We start from the raw sequence: 24,741 nt of genomic DNA on the forward strand, positions 1-24,741 counted from the left end.
CAGAGAAGGAGAAATCAAAGGAGGAGAACACATGCAGGGCTGCGTATGGAGGATGTCCTCTATAACAGCAGGCTCATGAAATCTAGAAGGTAGAGTTCGCACCAAACTTTTTCAGAAACATTTTCCAAAGCATCTTGTCGAGTGAAACATAGAAGCAAAAGTGCAGAATAAACAGGCAAATAGCTCTTAAAGCAATGAATCAGATGAACTCTTCAAGAAATTAACAATCAGACGATATCAAAATGATGAACCTTTTGAGCACATGTACAGTTCGCCGCTCAGTACGGTAGATGGCGAAAGTGCTCATGAAGAGTGGGTTGCCATTAAAGAAGTAATAGTAGAAGAAGAACCCACTGCAAAACAGCCGAGAGAGATGTGACAGTGTGTTGAGACTCTTACAAGTAGCTTTCCGTGTGATGACACTGAAAAGAAACAGATCGTGTAGACACATGTTAGACTTTGAACAGATGGATAAATCTACACGTCACTAATCCAAATCGGAAAACGCTAAAATCTGTTATTGATCGTCAAGGTTATGCAACATCTTTATTACTGTTATAACCACCAAATGCAATAAGATGAAAATGAGGCTTTCTTTAGCATTGATTGCAAATGCAAGATTGCTTAATTCTGGCTTTAGAATCGGGCATCGGATTCATAATGGTGTTACAAAAGCATCATTGCTGTCCAGTTGTAATATATGCAGCAGAGCGGAGGGAAAGTGGATAAAACCAGCGGGGTTTGACACCGGTGTGAAGACTTACAACAGTCTCACCAAGCAGAAAGAACCTCTGGTTTTGGCACAAGAAAGAATTGCTACCTGGTAAGGTAAATGTTGGTCCATAACGTCAATTGAGATGTTCTTACATGTACATTAACGTTATACACGTTGTTCTGTTACTTCCAGGTATAGCTGTGGACCTACTGTTTATGACCATGCCCATCTCGGTCATGCGTGGTAAGTTTTTCTGCTTGATAACTAGATGCAGAACGTTGAAAGAAGCACAGTTTGTTGTAGTGTAATTTTAGTATTATTGAGATAGAGTTTTTAATTAATATTTTAGGTGGTAGGTTTAGACATTTTTTGTTCTAGTGACAGATTACATGTAATCTTGATTTTGCAATCAGATTCCAAAAAAAGTACCTGTTATTAGATTATATTAATTTTTACTTATTCATCCCATTTTTTTCTTCCTTGCTTGCAGCTCATATGTCAGATTTGACATTCTGCAAAGGATCTTGTCCAGAATTTTTGAAATTAATGTCATCCACGTCATGGTCATCACTGACATTGATGATAAAATAATACAACGAAGCCTTGAGGTAAGTGTCAACTGATAATAATATATTGTTTAACTTCTGTTTTAGTAAATACAAGATCAGTCATTTATGTGGATGTTAAAATGTAGCAATTTTAAGACATTTAAGACAGTTTTTATTTTATATATTTTTCAGCAGAACATCTCGCCCACAGTCTTAGCAAGAATGCATGAGGAAGAGTTTAAGAGGGACATGCAAGCACTGCGGGTAAATCACCACTTTTGTTGGTTTGGGGTTTATCTTGTCTAAAATATTTACACCTATTTGACTGATCTTTGTTCATTTGTTCAGGTTCTTCCTCCAGCTGTATACATGAGGGTGACAGACAACATACCCCAGATTGTAGCTTTTATAAAGCGTATTATTGGAAATGGACATGCCTATGTCACAAGTCAAGGTGCCACTGTCTGTTTTGTTGACACTTAAAGGTCAAGGCTTTCTTGTTTAATTGTTTTCCCCAACAGTGAAAAGAAGATGAAACTGACTATCCAAAATTATTTGTTGGTCCAGGCAACGTCTACTTTGACACTCAGTCGATTGGTAACCGCTATGGCAAACTTGTGAACCTTGGAGGGATTGTTGGGGAGCTGGGTATGTTTATGATATTTTGTTTTCCTTGGAGATCTCCATCATCAATAACAGTAAATGTTAATAGTTTCCTCAGTCTTTAAGCACACATTTTTCCACATTTATATATGTATATATTATATATATTTATTGGACTTGAATAATAAACTAAAATCATATTATTGTAAAAAAATGTGTCTATAGTTAAGAGAAGTACATTTTTCATAATTAAAATGTATTAGAAGCTGAGCTTAATAATGTTGAGTAATTAACAGTTTCTTGTATTTTAGGGGCTCAGGATAAAAGAGATCCAAGGGATTTTGCTCTGTGGAAAGCATCCAAACCACATGAACCTCATTGGGAATCACCTTGGGGACAAGGAAGACCTGGCTGGCACATTGAATGTTCTACAATTGCTAGGTTTTTACTCTGTCAAACCAAATACCACTGTATGATGGTATTTTTGCATTGCTTTGATGTTGTCTGATTTTAAATGGATGTCAATGGTACATTTACTCTGTGTATACACAGTTTAAGGCAGTAGCTTGAAGAAATGTATCCACTGTTCATACAGAATCACAACATAATGGAGGTTTACCCCATTATAAGTTAAGGCAGTTTTCAGTAGGTCTTTAAGCCCTGTTTGCATGGTAATTATTTATGTGTACGTCTATGTAATTTCAACATTTAGAGGTATTAGTCAGTGATTTTATTGCTGTCCAAATCTAGAATGTCTGTTTTTTTTTTCTCCGCAAGACTCACTGTTTTTTTGACATCAAAGATGGTGAGGTAGTTTATTGCAGTTTAATTGCTTAATACACCACTGGCTCAATCCAAAAGTGGATTTGTAAAACCTTCTCGATTAATGCCATGCCAATAACTGTTGCGCTTCGTGGTGCATGCATTGTCAATATTAGAGACTTTTATTACTGAAATGCTTAAAGTTGTTTACAAGAAGCGTTATTTATGTCTTCACATATCCATGTAAATTCATGGACTTTGTGGCAGCAGGTATGTAATCAGTTGTAGGAGACATGCAAACGTATTTTTACAGATGTAGGTATAAAATAAAGAAGTGACAAGCCCCTCTTTATGGATGAGGAATGGATGTCTAGGGATGGACAACAGATGTAGTAAAATTGCCCATTTATTAAAGACAACAGAAATGTACATTAGAATGTATTATGCAATCTTACCCCATCAAAGAAAACATGAAAAAGAATCACATAATGAAATTGTAATTTGCATAAACACTTGTTTGCTCTTATCTGCAGTTCAGTTTTTGGAAGTCAGTTGGACATCCACTCTGGAGGAATTGACCTTGCCTTCCCACATCATGAGAATGAGATTGCCCAGTCTGAGGCATATCATCAGTGTGAACAATGGGGGAACTACTTCCTGCACTCCGGTAATGCCCTTAGTTTTCTGGTTTAAGTAGTATTAGTTGTAAAATTATAGATTGCACACTGTAACAGGATCTGTGCAGATTTAGTTTTATCGTTGCTGACTTGGAAGAAAATGTAATAAAAACGTTGTTTTCAAGGGCACCTTCATTTGAAAGGAAACGTAGAGAAGATGTCAAAATCCTTGAAGAATTATGTAACTATAAAGGTAACAAGTAATACTGATATAGAAGTGTGTAATTATGTGTCATATTATTGATACATCACAGTTGTTTTAAATCTAACTCTCTTCATAATCTAGGATTTTCTGAAATCTTACACTGCAAATGAGTTTCGAGTTTTCTGCCTTCTGACCCGATACAGATCAGGTATGTGTGTTACATGCTGAAAGGGACTCCTGAAAGTAATACTCCTGCTGTTTTGCAGCAAATAAGGGCAGATATTTTACATTTCCTGTGGGTCTTTTAAACCTTCCAGCAATCGACTATAGTGATGCAAGCATGAATGAAGCCCGATCTACCCTGTCCACCATCTCTGCCTTCTGCCACAATGCACAGGCCTACATGCAGGGCCACTTACAGTGCCAGCCTATAGAGGAGGGAATTCTCTGGGAGAGGTAAAGACCCATCACATTCATGGTCTAATATACGCTTTGAAGGTAGAGTGCAGAGACTGATATATGAGCTGTGTCTCATGCAAAGGATTTAAATCCAGTTTTGTGGTCTGTAAGTGCCTTATACTCATTGAAAAATAAAATTGAGCTGTAAGCTTGTATCTGCTGGGATAAAACATCCCACCATCTTTGATAGTTACTTCTTACACTATCAGTAGTGTTCTGGTGTCATTCACAGCTATAGTGAGAATATAAAAGGGGCTTGACTCCATGAACAGAACAATTATAGAATCACACCTCTTAATAAATATGTTTAATATTCCCAAACATTTAACTGTGTGAATGTAGCCTAGAAGAGCTGATGATGAAAATGTCTCCAACTTCTTTTTTCTCCTCTGTCTTTGTTCGGTCAAGGTTGTCTGCTACACAGTCCAGTGTTCGGAAAGCACTTGCTGATGATTTTGACACCCCAAAAACTGTGGATGCCATTATGAGCCTCATTCACCATGGCAACTGTCAGCTTCAGCCTACTGCTAAGGTAACATCATAGGGTAGCTCACTGAGGCCTCAAATTCTTTGTCATTGTACAAAATTGTACATCTTTAATTATATGTTTTAGATTTATATTTATTAGTCAGAGATGAAAAAAAAAATGTGTTTGAAGGTTGATGGGCCGAGGAGTCCTGCTGTTTTTGGAGCCATGCTGTCCTATGTCAGGGAAATCATGGGAGTTTTTGGAGTTGATCTATTGGACATAAAGGTAAAAGATCAAACATTAAAACTAATGTATGTATTTTCATGTTAAAATACTTCACCTAATCCTAGTGTAATTTAATGTTCAGTGATGTACAGAAGCAGGACTGCCCGCTTGAACAAACAGTGCATGAGGCTAATTTTCTCAACTCATTGTGAAATGGTCATTATTAGCAATTCCACTCTGTGGCACAGAACTTTCACAAAGCAGCTTTAAGGATAGATGAATAGATGGAAGGAACAAAATAATTTCAACCATTTTTATTCAGTAGGTAATAGATATTCTTGATTGCGAGATTCTTTGGTTTTCAAAAATGAATTATTTTTTTGTTTGTTTTGAAAGATAGTTTTTTTGCCATTTTGCCAAATTTTGCACCAATCAGAGCAGACAGGAAGCAAAGTGGGAGAGCGATGGGGGGGGGGGGGGGTCCTCGAATCGGGTGCTATTGGCACCATCTCAATAATTTCTGTAATGTACAGATATAGGAAATACATCAGGGTCGGAAATTAATGGGCACTTGGGGCAAAAAAAGCACCAAGATTTAATGTGCTATAATTTTTATATTCTCTCATTCTTTTGCCCATGCATTGAAAGTCTATGCAACCAAAAAAGTTACATAAAGAAATTATAAAAGTAATGGAATTGAGTCGAGACCTATGGAATGACACAATTGCTTTATATAATTTATATGAACAGATTTAAATACAGGCTTTTATTCACACACAAACTATGATTAAAGCACATACATAGAACACATCAAATATGGTAAACACGGTCGCCATGTTCCTGGATCAACATTACGGTCCAGAAATATAGACTTAACCCAGTCCCTACCCCTAAACCTAAACCTATGCATAATTTATTCCTAAAATCAGAGGGAATTGATAAGTGAATAACAAGGGTGTAGAAGCATTTAACCCTGACTGTGTAAGCCTAAAACTTACATTTCTTGAAAACGTATCCCTCGATTCTGATTGGTTGATTATGTTGTTCCAGGATCAACAAGGATTAGCCAATAGGAAGCTATTAGCCAAACACAGTAATGTCTACTGAGCAAACATTGCAATGATCCTCTTATTGCAACAGAATTTATGTAATTTCACAATAGCCTTCCATCATAACTAACAGTAAAAACATTATGTAAATATGAGACTCATTGGTATAAAGGGTATAAGTAACCTGGTATATGTGTAAATCTCAAGAACAAAATGACCAAAAATGTTGTAGGCATTGACATCCTTTTTCTTAATAAAATTAAATCACCGCAACATTTTAAATCTTTTGTACTCTGTATCCCTTAGGAAGACCATGATTCCTCTGGAGTTTTCAATAATGTGGTAGAGGAATTGGTGCATTTTCGGAGTGAGGTTCGTAAATTCGCTCTTTCTGTGGAAGATCAAGCTCCACAAGAACCCCACACTGGATCTGAAATTCAGAAAAGGCATCCACAGCTAGACAGAGTGCCCTTGCTGAAGGCCTGTGATGCCTTGAGGAATAATCTAGCACCTCTTGGAGTCCACATTAAGGTAAGATTTCATCCTGTTACACTAAATGTAGAAGAGCGTTTAAAGGAAAATTCATGGTTATTATTTAAGCATGGTACACTTTAGAAATACCTTTTGATTTTCAAACATCACCAAAGTCACCAAACATTTGTTTATCCATATAATGCTAATTTTCTCTGCATGTTCTTTATTAAACCGTTGAACTCTTGTAAGACCATCCAGCGCCTTCTGAGAAAGCACACTGTAAGACTTGCTGTGGTTTACATTGCTGAATTTGGATTTTTGGTTTCAGGATAGAGGTACAAACTCCACATGGGAAATAACAAGAAGAGGAGAGACAAGGAATAATTAACCACTTACTGAAGTGGGACCAAATGTTATCTGTTAGAAAACAAGCTATTTGTAGCATTTCAGTGGTGACTCTTTGTAAAGTTTTTCTTCTCTTTAAAGAAATTAATTTTACTGAAAAGCCTTCCAAAAAATTATTAGTTCTGTAATGCAACTAAAGCTGTAACACCACTAGAAATCATAACCACATCTTGTGTCTCATGATAATGATTGTAATTGTTAATAAAATAAATCTGTTCTTAGCTAAATACTTAATTTAAAAACCTTTTGTATGATATTTGTCTAAGTAAAGGACATTGGGACAAACTAAAGGAGATTTTTCAAGTGTTCTGATAGAGAAATGACTTAAGTCAAGGATTGTTATGGACCTCCACTGTCTGATGATGATCATAATTGTCATATATTCACGAGGCAAAACCAAATGCCATCAAACGCATGCTTTACTGGTGTTCAGGTCACAGGCAGATTACATCACATCAACCACACGTGCAAATCACATCACGTGACTTAAATACCCTCTCCCCAAGCATAGGAACCAATGAATGCACATCATGAATTACACATTATCCCGATACACCACATTACCTCCCCCATTAAGACCCATACACCACATTCAAAAACACCACATTAGTTCAAATTCTCAATTTCTAAAACGCTGTGGCAATTTAATAGTCCGTTTAGAGCGACGCAGACCCACTGGACCTGGAACCAGAGGTTCGGAAGGTATCTCAGAGTCAAATGTACCTACTGACGTTCCAGCAAATCCAGAATCTTGATCATTGGGGTCAGCATATTGGGCTTGTTGTGTAATCACTCCAGATAGCCACTTCGGATCTCCTCCCACTGTACTTCGCAGGAAAACAGAATCATCCACAGCAAAGGATCTCTCTCTTGCCCGATAATCATGTTGATTTTTCTGCAAATACTGTTTTCTGCGAACAGTTTCATGAATGTTTGGTTTCAGGAAGTCCAACCTGGTGCGAATGTGTCTCTTTAAAAATAAATCAGAAGGTGACTGACCTGTGGTACAATTAGGCGTTGTGCGATATCGCAATAAAAATAAAGATAGTCTATCATCAATGCACATTTGTTCATTAGACAATTTCTTCATACCCATCTTAAACGTCTGGACATATCTTTCCGCCAATCCATTGGTTGCTGGGTGTTTTGGTGCACTCCTGGTATGCATAATACCATTCTGCTTCACAAATCTTTGGAATTCCTCAGAAGTAAAAGTAGTTGCATTGTCAGTCACTATTTGTTCAGGTAATCCATATGCAGCAAACAATCTCTTCAATCTGGTAATTGTAGCTTGAGAAGTAATCTGTGGCATACGAAAAACTTCTAACCACTTAGAATGAGCATCAACAATGATCATAAACATGTTGTTCAGGAAAGGACCAGCAAGATCAACATGCAACCTTTTCCAACACTCACCCGGGAATTCCCATGGATGAAGAGGGACGTGACTTGGCATTCTTTGTTCTTGTTGACAGATTTGACACTCTTTGCAAACTCTTTCTATATCCGTATCAATTTTTGGCCACCACACATATTTACGAGTCAGAGCTTTCATTTTAACAATGCCAGGGTGTCCTGAATGAATTTCATGTAACACTGGTTTTCGAAATTTGAATGGTACAATCACTCGTGTGCCCCATAACAGACATCCCTGTTCCACTGATAGTTCATCTCTTTTTGCATAGAATACTTTCAAAGCATCTGACACTTCCATTGGCCAACCTTCCATGACATAACGGAAAACTTTAGAAAGTTCATGATCTGTTCTTGTCATTCTGGCAATCTGTGCTGCATTTAGAGGGGCTTCTTGAAGATGGTTTGTCAAAAGAGTGTTGATATTTGCTGAAATGGCTTCTGTTCCTACATCCGTAATTTCAGGTAATGGAATTCGTGACAAACCATCTGCATTTCCATGACTTTCTGCCTTGCGATACATGATATGATAATCATATGCCGACAAAATTATAGCCCACCGCTGAATGCGAGCGGCAGCCATCATTGGGAAGTGCTTATGTTCACCAAACAGAGTCACTAATGGTCTATGATCAGTTATCAAATTAAAGGATCTTCCCCAAAGATATTGATGGAATTTTTTTACTCCATAAATCACACTCAATGCTTCCTTCTCAATCTGTGAATATTTCTTTTCAGCAGGTGACAAAGTACGTGAAGCATATGCAATGGGATGTTCCTCACCATTTGGCATGATGTGCTGAATCACTGCACCAATTCCATAAGCAGAGGCATCACATGCTAAAGTCAAAGGCAATTGCGGATCATAATGTACCAACACTTGGTCACTGGTGAGCAGTTCTTTACACCTGTTGAAAGCACCTTGTTCTTTTTTTTCCCAGCACCAAGCAACTTGTTCTTTCAACAGTCTATACAATGGTGCCAACACCGTGCTCTGATGTGGTACAAAACGTCCATAATAATTTACCAGGCCTAAAAAGGCTCGCAGTTCCTTCACATTTGAGGGTGCTGGTGCATCTTGAATAGCTCTCACCTTGTCTTTCGTTGGATACACTCCTTTTTCATCGATCACATGGCCCAGGTATTCAATTCGTGTTTGTCCCCACTCACACTTACATTCCTTCACTCTTAAGCCTGAGTCTTGAAAGTGAAAGTGACGTGACATTCAGCCAAGTATGGTGACCCATACTCAGAATTTGTGCTCTGCATTAAACCCATCCGAAATTAACACACACAGAGCAGTGAACACACACACACACTGTGAGCACGCACCCGGAGCAGTGGGCAGCCATTTTTATGCTGCAGCGCCCGGGGAGCAGTTGGGGGTTCGATGCCATGCTCAAGGGCACCTAAGTCGTGGTATTGAAGGTGGAGAGAGAACTGTACATGCACTCCCCCAACCCACAATTCCTGCCAGCCCGGGACTCGAACTCACAACCTTTCGATTGGGAGTCCGACTCTCTAACCATTAGGCCACGACTTCCCCATTCAGGGGAGAGCGCGAATGCAGTCCCCCACTACCATAAATTATGCAGTCGAGATTCCCACATTTGGGGAATTCGCAGGGGTCAGCATGGCCGGAGTGCAATGGACAAGCCTCGCCCTGGGTGAACCGCCTTCTTGATCATGGTGTCTCCCCTGCCAGGTAAGTATCGCAGACGCTGTAAGACTTTGCAAAGGTTTGTTAGATGTTCTTGCCCATCTTGACCTGTGATCAACAAATCATCCAAATACACAATCACTTTCAAATCTTTCATCAAATTTTCCATTATCCGTTGGAAAATGGAAGGGGCTGAACTGATGCCAAAAGCAAGACGATTATACACATATAATCCCTTGTGGGTGTTGATTGTCGTATACTTCTTAGAATCATTATCCAGTAAGACCTGTTGATATGCCTGTGCCAAGTCAATCTTGGAAAACAACTTCCCTCCACTCAAAGTGGCTAAAACTTCCTCAATCCGTGGCAAGGGATACACTTCAGTATTGGCAGCTTGATTAACAGTGACTTTGTAGTCTCCGCATAAGCGAATTGTGGAATCTTTTTTTATAACAGGGACAACTGGAGCAGCCCACTCACTGTATTTTACTGGAGATATAACATTGGCTTTTTCAAGTCTTTCAATTTCCTTCTCCACACGTTCTTTCATAGCAAAAGGGAGAGGACGATTTTTAAAAAACTTGGGTGGAACATCTGATTTCACTGAAATAGTAGCTTTAATTTGTCCTTTAGAGTGCCCAGCTCATCCTTAAAGACTTCACTATACTTGTCCAGCACTTCTTGAATAGACCCAGGCTGCTTAGCTTGACTCACAAATCGAATTATTTTCCAATTCAATTTTACTTTCTGGAGCCAGTTCCTACCACACAGGTTTGGACCATCCCCTTCTACTACAATTAGTGGTAACTCGTTCACTTGATCCTCATATTGTACAGTAGTTGTGAATTGACCCAATACTGGAATGCATTCACCGGTGTAGGTCTTTAACTTTACTCTAGCTCCCTCCAGTGGCACATGGGCAAACGATTGTTTATACACTTGTTGTGAAATGATGCTTACAGCCGCTCCTGTATCAATTTCCATCAATAAATCCTGCTGATTCACAGTAAAATTCACTCGGAAAGGCTGTTTCTCAGTATCACTTAACATGGAAAACATTTCCAGTTCGGGCTCTTCAGCATACATATAAGCTGTTACTTTATGCTTGTTATGTTGTTCAGCAGATCTACTGTTGAGATGCGACTTCACTTTAACTTTACAAGCTCTCTTTATATGCCCAATCTTCCCACAATTGTGACATTTAGAATTTTTAAAATAACATTCCTGAGCATTATGTTTTTTTTATCCTTTACAACGATAGCATAATTGTCTCTGCTTATAAACAGTCTTCTCAGTTACCTTATGCACGTTTGCCGCTAAATCCTATGTTCTCCTCAGTTGTTGCATATCTCGAGCTGCGGTTTCCATGCTGAGAGCAATTTCAAATGCCCGGGCAAAAGTGAGTGTGTCTTCCGAAAGCAATCTTCGTTGACATGCTTCACTTTGGATTCCGCTAACAAAACGATCACGTAGAGACTCATCCAAACTTGCACCAAAGTCACACTTAGATGCACATTGTTTCAGTTCAGCAACATACTGGGACACAGTTTCATGGGGCTTTTGAACACAGCGCTGAAATCGGAAGCGTTCAGCTATTATCAACGGCTTTGGTTCAAAATGGGCCTTAAGAATGTCCACCATTTCTTCAAACGTTTTATCCTTTGGCTTTGCAGGCTGAACCAGATTCCGTAGTAATCCATATGTGGACGCTCCCACAGCACTAAGCAAAGTCGCTACTTGCTTCGTATCATCCACGTCATTTGCCATCATGAACAATTCTGCTCATTCAATATACGCAGACCAGGACTCATTTTCTGGTTTATATTCATCTAATCTTCCGATTTGCGCCATGTCCTCTCACATTTATCCTCGTCGCCAATTTATGTCATATATTCACGAGGCAAAACCAAATGCCATCAAACGCATGCTTTACTGGTGTTCAGGTCACAGGCAGATTACATCACATCAACCACACGTGCAAATCACATCACGTGACTTAAATACCCTCTCCCCAAGCATAGGAACCAATGAATGCACATCATGAATTACACATTATCCCGATACACCACAATAATGGAATATGGTTTGCTAACCATAGTAATGTTACAAGTTGGAGCAAAATTATACATTTTATTTTATGTTGTTTGGTTCAAAACTTGTGTGCAGATTTTGTTTCTGTTCACAACATGTTTTCTGGGAAGATTTGTCCTTTGATATCTTAAGGCATTATGAAGAGGCTCCCTAAAGACATCTGTGAAACGTTTTTTCTTTAAATGGGGAAGAATAAAGATGAAATATGTCAGTATCAAAAAAAAAAGTGTCAATATTCATTATGAATTAGGTAGACATTGTCTTGTAACTTACATTCCTATATAAAACAAACATAAATAGGATAGGAAGAGTAAATATTGATTTATAAGATCCAAGTGATTTAAAAATAATAATAATAAATCGAATCTCCTTGCTTTGGTCTTTTGTGTGACGACATTTAAATCTGGACTTTTTTTGCATTGTGCGGCCATTGGTTTTAAGTTTCCTGTTTCGTCATTGCTAGAAGTGAATTTTCAGTGGGAGCAGAGCACAGATAGCCTGGGAAAACCCAGACTACTTCCGGCGAATTTCAATTCTCTCTACAGAATAGTCTGGCAAAGAGGACTATCTAGCTCGTTTCTGTGCCGCCGAAATCGCGGCACCAATCAGAAACGTTGAGGCGGGGTTTACACGATGACGACAGCGCAACGATTGTAAAGCAGATTTTGTACATTACAAAGATGGATGCTGCAGAGGAACATTTGTTCGAAACTGCTATCGCGTCTGTTATAATTGATTTAAACTTTAACTTTGCGTTAAAACCCGAGCAAAGAACAACACTTGAAGCCTTCATATCTAAAAAAGATGTTATCGCTGTCTTACCGACTGGATTCGCTCTGGATTCGCTCTGCATACGTCATCTCCTTCATCGCTCTGATTGGTTTTAGGTCTATCCAATTGCGCCCAGAGGCATTTGAACGAGGTCCGTCGGTGACGCCCCTTTAGAAACGAGACGTCTAATAGGCTTTGCTAGACCCTAACTCAGTTTCAACTGAAAAGGGTCTGGTTTTAACCAGGCTAGAGCACCGATGCTCTTTCAAAAGTAACGTTTATGTTCATGTTCAGGCACAAACAAGTCAATTTCAACTTGCTAGAGCCGAGAAGACCCTCTGAGATCTGCTCCTTAAAGGGTTAGTTCACCCAAATAGCAAAATTATGTCATTAATAACTCACCCTCATGTCGTTCCAAACCAGTAAGACCTCCGTTTATCTTCGGAACACAGTTTAAGATATTTTAGATCTAGTCCGAGAGCTCTCAGTCCCTCCATTGAAGCTGTGTGTACGGTATACTGTCCATGTCCAGAAAGGTAAGAAAAACATCTTCAAAGTAGTCCATGTGACATCAGAGGGTGAAGCATTGAAAATACATTTTGGTCCAAAAATAGCAAAAACTACGACTTCATTCAGCATTGTCTTCTCTTACGTGTCTGTTGTGAGAGTTCAAAACAAAGCAGTTTGTCATATCCGGTTCGCGAACGAATCATTCGATGTAACCGGATCTTTTTGAACCAGTTCACCAAATCGAACTGAATCTTTTTAAACGGTTTGCATCTCTAATACGCATTAATCCACAAATGACTTAAGCTGTTAACTTTTTGAATGTGGCTGACACTCCCTCCGAGTTAAAACTAACCAATATCCCGGAGTAATGCATGCACTCAAACAGTACACTGACCGAACTGCTGTGAAGAGAGAACTGAAGATGAACACCGAGCCGAGACAGATAACGAACAATAGACTGACTCCTTCTCGAGTCAAGAACCGCTTGTGACGCGCATCTGTTATGGATCGCGGATTTGGAAGTCTATAATTTTTAGATAATTGTGTTATCACTGACCTTTCAACTTTGACCCATGCCTGCTCCTAGGAAAATGAGAAAGCCTGATATTAAAATTGTAATCCTGGGATACATGAATGTAGGGAAAACGTCCCTCCTGCACAGGTACACAGAGAGAATTGCTTCAAGGAAACTTAAGGAAAATCAGCGGAGTGTTCTTCCTGAAGCAGTGGGGTCCGTACAACATCTCTATCTGGGATACAGCGGGTAAGGTTGATGTTTTGGCCAATTCAACGGAGATAATCCAATGCAGAAACCTGCAGTTAAAGGTGCATTTGGAAAACATGAAATGAATAGGTTAGTAATAGTTATTGTTTCTAGAGAGAACCAATATATATATAAACACACACATATTAATTTTATTTTATTATTATTATTTTTTTATTATTTACAAGAACTAGTTAAACGTGATATTTAGAATTTGATATCTTGGTTTGTTCAAGAGATTACATGATCCACATGTGATTATGTTGAAATCAAGTGACAAGCATAGTCTTGTAAGTTCCTGAATATCCCTGATTTTATGACACGGAGAATCATTAATCTAAATAAATCTAGTTGAACATGATCTGCCAAAATGTACTATATTTATGTGGATTTTTTTTTTTGCCCATTTTTATCTTTTTCCAGTTTCTAATCAGTAGCCTAAGTGGGAAAAAAAGGGAAGGGATTACTCTGACATTGCATCAATGACTGCAGTTGTCTCCTGTTCTTTGCAGGATTTTGCAATCTTAGTATTTCCACCAATAATGTGGAAATGTGTACACGGAATTTTAGCAGTCACTGATGGGAAGCACATCTTCATGCACGTTTGCTGAATGCAAGCAACAGATCTAAATGTTGTATACCATCAAACTATTTAAACTGTGTGTGTGTGTGTTTAAAGACAAGTTTAAGATTAAAGCAAAAGCATATGCCTATTTGATTGTTCTGGCCTTTATCTTAACATGTCAATGAGATTAACATGTCTTCGTAGCCATGATAGTATGGCTCAGCTGATAGTAATGACTTTACACCGTCTTCCGCCTCTAAAAATTGTATAATTGCACTGTAATTATTTAACACCTTTTATTAGACCCCCCCCCCCCCAACCCCTTTTTATTATAACCCCTTTTAAACCCTCATGTTCTGTTCAAAAACAGGTGACTTCCTGTTTTGTCCGGGTAAAATTGACCCGTATTGGATTCAATGTAATTCCACAAAATGTATGAAAAAATTTAAATAAAATCAAGTACAATCAATTAACTTTTAATATCAATACTTTTCAAACATTACAAATAATCTGAATTTATGATTTATAAAAATATTTTTAACCACTATTTTTGAATGCCCTTCACCCAAACCTGTGGGATCTTTGCAATTCCACTTTATTTTTACGATAATATCTTGGTCTAAACCTAAGTAATCTTGACAAACTATATATCATTTGAAAGGTTTAAGACAGGGCAATAGATAAATAGCGGTAGATTCTCCATTTGTGATGTGGTGCTAAACACAGTCTTATTCTATATTTATGTTTGATATGTTTTAGAGATTGAATTCAAATCAAATATTAAAGTTGCTGCCCTAACTATTTCTGAATAGGATGTCTACTTGATAAATATTTAGAAAATTATATACAGTATATATATATATATATATATATATATATATATATATATATATATATATATATATATATATATATATATATATATATATATATATATATATATATATATAATATTTTACATTTTCATACAACTAAACTTCTATAACTTGAAAAATGTATATTTTGTATTTTTTTACTTCTACAATAATCTGTGATTGGGTCAAATTGACACGTGAACATCACAAACGTATAAATATTTCTGTATGTACATTCCACAACACATCAGCGTGTTGAAACTGTATGCATGCTCATAAACCTAAATCAGAAAAAGTCACAAATTTTCAAGAAAAACAACATAGGTTTAACAGTATTTTAGACAGATAAAAAAAAAAAAAAAAAAGATAAATAATTTTTTACCATATTTGGCTGACAAAATATTTTTCTCTATTGAAATGAGTGGGGAAAAGCACATTTTTACCTTCATAGAATAGTAAAAAAAAATTGTGGACATGTTAAAACACATCAGTGTGTTGAAACTTTGCATGCATTTTCATGACTTTAAAAGAGAAAAACTCACAAAACGTCAAGAAAAAACATAAGTTGACTGATATTTCGACAACTCAAAAATAAAATCATAAAATCATGACAAAATCAAAACATGATGGTTAAACTCAATTTATTACTGCTTGATAGACTTACTGTATTAATATTAATATATTTGTTTGTGTCTTTGTTTAATTTGTCATATTGTTTGTAATTTGTTTCTTTATTCTTATTTTTGATGATAAAAATAAAATAAAGTTACAAAAATAATTATATCGACAAATACGATTCCGATAATATTGCCCACCCTTACCCACATATGCCAACCCATTTTTCACATATGCTTTGTTGAAACAAAAATGACATCAGTAATGGACTTATGTTACAAGGCAACTCTAAGGCATTGCAGAGTATTTAAAAGCAGAAAGTTCTGTCAACATTTACTCAACCTTTTGCACAAGCACAAATGATTTTCTTTGTTCTTTGAAGTACAAACATTAAGTGTTAATATTACAATCATGTTACATTTTCTCATTGCAATTTTCCATATAATGAAAGTCAATGAATTTCTGAAGCCATAGATGTAGCTATGAGGAAAATTAATTTCCCATCTGAATGTGCACTCCAGTGACCCCATAAACAAATCATGGCCTTGAGATGATGTTGAAAATGCAACATTATTTGATTTAATTGTTAGTGTGCTAAATGAATAGATTGGCCTAAATGTACTTACTTCATTAAAGAAGTAGGTAACCCAAACATTAAAATGTTGGCATTATTTACCTGCTCTCATGTTGTGTGACACATATGCTGTCATTTATTTCCATGTCACACAAATAAGAATTCTGAAGTCAGAAATTGGACCGATCAGGTTCGTGATTTTAATTTACTGACTCAGTGATCCTGACACTTATAGTTTAGTTTTCAAGTTGACAGGTCATTGGAGGGCAAGATCACTGAATAAGCAACTTAAGTTTCATTGTTCTCTACGGTATTTTTTTTTCTTTCTTCCAGAGCTTTGCGTTACAGTATGAACAGTCATGTTCTGTATACAATTATCTTTCTCCAAATAGATAGATAGATAGGTAGATAGATAGACTTTTTTTGTAAATATATTGCTAGATGTAATTTATTCCAGTAATGCAAAGCTGAATGCAAAGTTGAAATGATCCTTCAGAAATCATTTTAATATGCAGATTTGCTGCTGCGGAAACATTTCTTATTATTATCAGTGTTGAAAACAGTTGTTTTGCTTACAACCCGAATTCCGGAAAAGTTGGGACGTTTTTTAAATTTTAATAAAATGAAAACTAAAAGACTTTCAAATCACATGAGCCAATATTTTATTCACAATAGAACATAGATAACATAGCAAATGTTTTAACTGAGAAAGTTTACAATTTTATGCACAAAATGAGCTCATTTCAATTTTGATTTCTGCTACAGGTCTCAAAATAGTTGGGACGAGGCATGTTTACCATGGTGTAGCATCTCCTTTTCTTTTCAAAACAGTTTGAAGACGTCTGGGCATTGAGGCTATGAGTTGCTGGAGTTTTGCTGTTGGAATTTGGTCCCATTCTTGCCTTATATAGATTTCCAGCTGCTGAAGAGTTCGTGGTCATCTTTGACGTATTTTTCATTTAATGATGCACCAAATGTTCTCTATAGGTGAAAGATCTGGACAGCAGGCAGGCCAGGTTAGCACCCGGACTCTTCTACGACGAAGCCATGCTGTTGTTATAGCTGCAGTATGTGGTTTTGCATTGTCCTGCTGAAATAAACAAGGCCTTCCCTGAAATAGACGTTGTTTGGAGGGAAGCATATGTTGCTCTAAAACCTTTATATACCTTTCAGCATTCACAGAGCCTTCCAAAACATGCAAGCTGCCCATACCGTATGCACTTATGCACCCCCATACCATCAGAGATGCTGGCTTTTGAACTGAACGCTGATAACATGCTGGAAGGTCTCCCTCCTCTTTAGCCCGGAGGACACGGCGTCCGTGATTTCCAACAAGAATGTCAAATTTGGACTCGTCTGACCATAAAACACTATTCCACTTTGAAATAGTCCATTTTAAATGAGCCTTGGCCCACAGGACACGACGGCGCTTCTGGACCATGTTCACATATGGCTTCCTTTTTGCATGATAGAGCTTTAGTTGGCATCTGCTGATGGCACGGCGGATTGTGTTTACCGACAGTGGTTTCTGAAAGTATTCCTGGGCCCATTTAGTAATGTGATTGACACAATCATGCCGATGAGTGATGCAGTGTCGTCTGAGAGCCCGAAGACCACGGGCATCCAGTAAAGGTCTCCGGCCTTGTACCTTACGCACAGAGATTTCTCCAGTTTCTCTGAATCTTTTGATGATGTTATGCACTGTAGATGATGAGATTTGCAAAGCCTTTGCAATTTGACGTTGAGGAACATTGTTTTTAAAGTTTTCCACAATTTTTTTACGCAGTCTTTCACAGATTGGAGAGCCTCTGCCCATCTTTACTTCTGAGAGACTCTGCTTCTCTAAGACAAAGCTTTTATAGCTAATCATGTTACAGACCTGATATCAATTAACTTAATTAATCACTAGATGTTCTCCCAGCTGAATCTTTTCAAAACTGCTTGCTTTTTTAGCCATTTGTTGCCCCCGTGCCAACTTTTTTGAGACCTGTAGCAGGCATTAAATTTTAAATGAGCTAATTAAGTGGATAAAAGTGTAAAATTTATCAGTTTAAACATTTGCTACGTTATCTATGTTCTATTGTGAATAAAATATTGGCTCATGTGATTTGAAATTCCTTTAGTTTTCATTTTATTAAAATTTAAAAAACGTCCCAACTTTTCCGGAATTCGGGTTGTAAATTGTTTTGTGGAAACCATGATGCCCTACAATTCAAAGGTTTTGTGTTTAAAAAGAATAAAAATAAATGATAAAACCTTTTTTTCAGCAAGGATTAAAATCATCAAAAGTGACAGTAAGGACATTTACAAGATTTATTTTTCAAATGCTTGCTGTTATCATATCAGCACAACTGGTTGCAACATTCATAAATAATAAGAAATGTTTATTGAGCAGCAAATTAGAATAATTTCTGGAGGACACTAAAGGAAGGAAGACTAAAGCAATGGCAGCTGAAAATTCAGATTTGCTTCACATGAATAAATTACATAAAAAAGAAAAGTTAAATCAAAATAATATTTTGCACTGTTACTGTTTTTATTTTATTTTTGATCAAATAATTTCATCCTTTGTGAGTTTTTACAGTTTTATTTATTTATTTATTTTCAGCTGCTTAGATACAAAATGTTTGACTTGTCACACAATTTCTGAAACCTGACACTCAAACAGGACATTCAGCTACACACCAAATCTGCAAAGCTAATTCTCTGCCTTTTACTCATTTCATAAATACTTTTTGCAAAACACAACACACAATTATTTATGTAACACACAGAAATCTAACAGGAATTGGTACTATGGCAAAAGTGTTTGCAAATGTGTTTATGATATTTCGAATGCAGTGCTTCATTTAGCAAGAGATGTGAGGCATTTTGGATTTTGTGTGTGGAAGTCTTGGATTTGTGTGTAAAATGTAGAAACAAAAAGGCAAAGTTTTGAAAATGTTAAAAGTAGAAAAAAAAAACTTTAATATTTGTATTTCTGTTCTTCTTATTTCATCAGGTCATGAACAATTCCACGGTCTAGGCTCCATGTATTGTCATGGTGATGCAGCCATCATTCTCACGCATGATGTCACAAACATCGAAGATGGAGATGAAGATCGCTTCCTACCTCTCACTGACTCAGCCAATAGTGACAGCATATTTGCATTGTGGGCAACAAATCAGACCTTACTGATCCTCAAGCCCATGTTTTGACCCTGGAGGAAGTCAGGGCAGAAGAGGGTAGTTTGCTTCATCTTCCATCCTTTCTCACACCTCCAGACTTTCCCTTGCACAAACAGGTGAGTCAGGATGATGCCATAGCGCTATACAACCGCATAATTCACTATAAGGCACTAGAGGGCACCAGCCCACCAGTGGAAAAGTTGTGCTTTGTGACAAGCGCTAAGACTGGATTTAATGTAGATATTATGTTTGAGACACTCTTTGGTCTGGTGTTGCCATCCATCATTCAAAAATGCTCCCAAAGTGAGTCCCAAATATTGTGTTTGGAGGACTGTAATGAAGAGGGGATGAAGAGCAAAGGGGATTGTTGCACATGAAAATATTTGCAGAAGAGCATCTGGAGTCTTGCATGAATATCCATTTATTTTATGGACATTATTTGATCTGTTTTAGAACTGTTTACTGTCAAAGTAAATATTGTGCATTGTCAGTGAACAAGTGCAGATTTTTATCTCTGTTCTGACTCGTATGTCAGTGTGTGTGTGTGTGTGTGTTTGTATGTTTGAGATAATCTTGTTTTCACAAATAGAGCACAAAGAATTTGACCTTAAGTAACTAAGTGTATTGGCCCTCAATTGATTGATTGATTGGGTTTTATTTTTTTAATTATTAATTAATAATTTTTTTTTTTACAAATGTGCATAAAAGATAAGAAATAAAAATTGTTTATAGTACCAAACATATTTTAGACATTTTTAAAAATATTTTATTTTGAATTAATTTACTGTGATTACATTATAAAAATGATAATGTTTATATATGATCTTTAATGACGCTTGACTTATTTAATAAAGGTTTATGAATATCAGTTATACATACAGAAGTACACAATTGCAGAAAACAAACTCCATTCGTGAACAGACTGTTTACACTGTCAGCATTTCCTTTTGGCTTATATGAGAGAATAACAAAAGATTAATGAGTAGGGTTGAGTGTCATATTTATATGGAATTCCATAAATGTCTTAATAGTTGCATTATATTTGCAACTATCATATATGTACCCTAACATTTCCAAGAGAATTACTCTCCGGGTTTGTCTTCTGCTCCTGCTCAGATTCATCAATATAACATTTGGCCTGAATTAAATTTGTAACACACATAATTACTTGGATGGTAATTAATAAACTAATACCATATTACTTGGTATTAGTTTATTAGGTTGGCATGAAACAAGCTACTGAATTGTCAGTTTACAAAAGATATTTTCATCAATATTGTTTGTTGTTTATTCTTATATCTCTTAGGTTAAAATCAGTTGTTTATTCTTATCAGAAACATGCAGAGTGAGGGAAGGAAAGGGCATGAGTCTGTGAGAATGGTGTGATAACGATCGATTTATAGGGCCTCTGCTTCCAGCAAGAATTACCCATCTGGAAACCTGCTAGACCAATATGTATGGAGATGCCCTCCTCTAAAGTTAGTTCAGTTAATGTAAATCACAAGCACACGTTAACATGTTAATCACTAATCCAGTCAAATGTCACCTTTGTAAGCAAGGAGAAATAAACTTATAGCCTTCAAATCCTAAAAATATAAAAGAATAGTTTCTAAAAGAAAATAACTTGCCTCTACAGCTAGACCAAACTAGCCAACTGATGTTGATTTATATTTATATCAAATCAGTGGGTTGTGAATGTAAATGAATTTTACCTGAGATAATGCTTATGATGATAATTAGTCTTGTAAATTACAGCTCATTATATCTCTCATTTAGCAACAATAACATCAACAGTTTCAAAATACCAAATTCAAAATATAGTCATTTTATTTGTATAAGGGAAATTATTTTTTCTACTCCTGTCGGGTGTATTTTGTGCTTTTCCCTTTCCTCTCAGGTCATCAATTAAGTCTTACTTTTGAATATTTGGTTATTAATATTTGGCTTTCCAACTCCCCAGCGGTTTTTCAGGCACTCGTGAATGATGTGTTGAGAGACATGGTAGATCAATTCATATATGTTTACCTGGATGACGTATACATTTTTTCTTTGTCTCTCCAGGAACACGTTCAGCATGTCAGGCGAGTGCTTCAGAGGTTGCTAGAGAATGGGCTTTTTGTCAAGGGGGAGAAATGCGTTTTTCATGCACAGTCTGTTTCTTTTCTTTTTCGCCAATTTCTATCACCGTTTTATACGCAACTTCAGCCAACTAGTCACACCTCTGACTGCCTTGACCTCCCCCAGAACGATGTTCAGGTGGTCTGATACAGCAAGGCTGTATTCGTCAACCTAAAGAGTCGCTTTGTTTCGGCTCCCATCTTAGTCGCACCTGATCCCACACGTCAGTTCGTGGTGGAGGTCGACGCGTCAGAGGTGGGAGTAGGTGCAATTCTTTCCCAACATGCTTCCTTAGATGACAAAATGCATCCTTGCACGTTTTTCTCCCATCGCTTATCACCTGCTGAACGTAACTATGACATGGGTAACAGAGAATTGTTGGCCATCAAGTTAGCGTTGGAGGAGTGGCGTCATTGGTTAGAAGGGTCAGGGGTACCTTTTATCGTCTGGACCAACCATAAGAATCTCGAATATATTAGATCTGCTAAAAGACTCAACTCCAGGCAGGCTCGGTGGGCCTTCTCACATTTTTGATCCATCCGAACGCCCGGACACTCCCAAAGTGCATTTTACCCAAGAAAGTAGTTGGGGGAAGTCATGGCCTAGTGGTAAGAGAGTATGACTCCTAACCCTAAGGTTGTGGGTTTGAGTCTTGGGCTTGCAGCAGACCTTGAGCAAGGCACCGAACCCCCAACTGCTCCCCGGGCACCGCAGCATAAATGGCTGCCCACTGCTCCTTGTGTGTTTTCACAGTGTGTGTGTGTGTGTGTGTGTGTTCACTGCTGTGTGTGTGCACATTAGATGGGTTAAATCAATGCAAAGCACGAATTCTGAGTATGGGTCACCATACTTGGCTGTATGTCACGTCACTTTCACTTTCATATGGGAGGTCGAATCGAAGGTCAAGACGGCCGTAGAAGGGCTAACGCGTCTGCCCAGGTGCCCACCAAACTGATTGTTTGCCCCGGAGGGGTTACTAAGTAAAGCAAAGTAAAGCGGGCCTCTCTCCTTTTGAGTGTAGTATAGGTAGTACAGCCACCAGTTTTTCCTAGTCTGGAATCTGAAGTCGTGGTCCCCTCCGCTCACGCCTTTGTCCAGAGGTGCCACCACACATGGACCAGTGCCCGTGAGACTCTGCTCCAGGTGAGGGCACGCACTAAGGCTAAAGCCAATCGCCTCTGGTTTAGGCCTCCCGTATACGTCGTACACACAAAAAGTGTGGCTTTCTACCAAGAACATTTCGCTCCGTTCCGTTTCTAACAAATTAGCTTCCAAATATATTGGCCCGTTCCCTGTCACCAAGATCAATAGTCTGGTGACAGTTTGCCTCAAACTTCCTCCGGTGTACAGGAGAATTCATCCTGCCTTTCATGTATCAAAAATTAAACCCGTGTTTATACTCCCATATTAATCCGCCGCGACTCGTAGATGGGGAACACACTTATTCGGTCAATCGTATTCTGGACTCGAGACGGAGGGGACGCGGTTTCCAGTACTTGGTGGACTGGGAATGTTATGGTCGGGAGGAGAGGAGTTGGGTACCTGCTAGGGACATCCTGGATCACTCCCTTATCGATGATTACAATCGACAGGTAGGCTCGCCTGGGAACGCCAGGAGGTGTTCCTATGGGGGAGGGTACTGTCAAGGTTTGTAGAACCGTTGTCTCATTTTGATCTTGTGTGGGTTGGGTCAGGTGTGTGTTTCGTTATAACTGATTGTTGTATGTGAGCGTGACTGCTAATTGTGCCATCAGCGGCAGCTGCGAGTTATTCCAGCTCACTATTTATTGCCCTGTTTCTCGTCTTGTGTTTGTCAGATCGTTGTTTGCAGTTCCCATGTTCGTGCCTGGTTTCTTGTCCTTGTTTCTCTCCTGTTCCTCACGCTATACTGATCGCTGCACTTCAGGACTCACCGTGATTTCCTCACCTCCTCTACTCATTGCAGGATCACCCATCTCAGTCCCTGCGTCACACTCTCCTGCTGCCCGGATCCACACCTGCTCTCTGGCCACCAGCTCCATTTCCATCTTGCAGTATCTGACTGTTATTCTCTTACGTTCTGTGTTACATTTGCTTCCTATCATCCTTTACCTGTTACACATCGTCCATAATATCCTGCGCCTGCACATAATATAAGTCCTGTTATCATTCTCATCAATCATTACTATCCTATTATTGAACAGCTACTGTACTTACCTGCCATTACCTGCATTGCTTATATTACTTGTCAATAAAGACACTGTTTGCTCTTTTAGTCTATGTCCTTGTCCTTATTCTGTTAATATTTCATTAAATATAAATGTTCCAACGTCAGTTTTTCCACATGAAAAGTAAAAGCACAGTGAAATAGCCCATGGCTATATCATTTGGTGTGATAATGCTGTGTTTTTCATTGCATTAAAAGAAAAATGATTTTTCCAAATTATAGTGTACTTTATAACTCTGTGTTTGTCATGCAAGCTTAGTGTACACAATTGCAGCAAACAAACCACATTAATAAACAGATCATTTGTTTCCCTTTGGCTTATATGAAAGAATATTAGAGCATTAATGAGTAGTGTTGAGTGTCATATTCATTTATAATGTCATAAATGTCAGGATCAAACTGTCTTTCAAGTAACATCTGAAAGCCAAAATATATTTACCCTAACATTTCAAAGAAAGTGGAATTGTGATGATGTTTATTCTCTTGTTTTGTCTTCTGCTCCTGCCCAGATTCATCAATATAACATTTGTCCTAAACTAAATACCAAGACACACAAACACACACACACACACACAGAAACAGGTTCCCATTTTTGTGATGACATTCCATAGACGCAATTGTCTTTATACTGGACAAACTGTATTTTCTACACCCTTACCCTAACCCAACGACTCGCAAAACTTTCTGCTTTTTTAGATTTTCAAAAAACATAATTTTTTATGATTTATAAACTTGTTTCCTCATGGGGATGAAACAAATGTCCCCACAATGTCATCATTTACTGGTATTACAATATTGTGGGGACCTCATAATGTAGGGAGTTAGCAAGCACGCACACAAAATCCATAACCTCATATTACACATATCATATCATAAGTAATCTAATAACTTAAGAAACAGAG

The 24,741-nt window shown here is 37.7% G+C and overlaps 1 protein-coding gene, 1 non-coding gene and 1 pseudogene across 2 annotated transcripts; 2 read left to right on the forward strand and 1 right to left on the reverse strand.

Moving 5' to 3' along the window:
• Positions 1-330: 330 nt before the first annotated feature.
• Positions 331-6,758, forward strand: cars2 (cysteinyl-tRNA synthetase 2, mitochondrial). The gene is made up of 15 exons (XM_059554127.1): positions 331-823; positions 908-958; positions 1,206-1,323; positions 1,456-1,527; positions 1,612-1,717; positions 1,831-1,911; positions 2,178-2,307; positions 3,162-3,295; positions 3,431-3,498; positions 3,592-3,658; positions 3,768-3,906; positions 4,318-4,441; positions 4,568-4,663; positions 5,959-6,183; positions 6,455-6,758. Exons 1-15 carry the CDS (start codon positions 579-581, stop codon positions 6,512-6,514), a joined length of 1,716 nt encoding a protein of 571 aa, XP_059410110.1. The 5' UTR covers positions 331-578; the 3' UTR covers positions 6,515-6,758.
• Positions 6,759-9,493: 2,735 nt separating this feature from the next.
• LOC132144350 (U1 spliceosomal RNA) lies at positions 9,494-9,657 on the reverse strand. The gene has a single exon (XR_009434343.1). It is a non-coding gene; the product is annotated as a U1 spliceosomal RNA (small nuclear RNA).
• Positions 9,658-13,548: 3,891 nt separating this feature from the next.
• On the forward strand, positions 13,549-19,965 carry LOC132143081 (ras-related protein Rab-20-like; annotated as a pseudogene).
• The last annotated feature ends 4,776 nt before the right edge of the window (positions 19,966-24,741 follow it).

The sequence above is a fragment of the Carassius carassius genome, chromosome 7 (genome assembly GCF_963082965.1).
Source record: "Carassius carassius chromosome 7, fCarCar2.1, whole genome shotgun sequence".
NCBI lineage: Eukaryota > Metazoa > Chordata > Actinopteri > Cypriniformes > Cyprinidae > Carassius > Carassius carassius.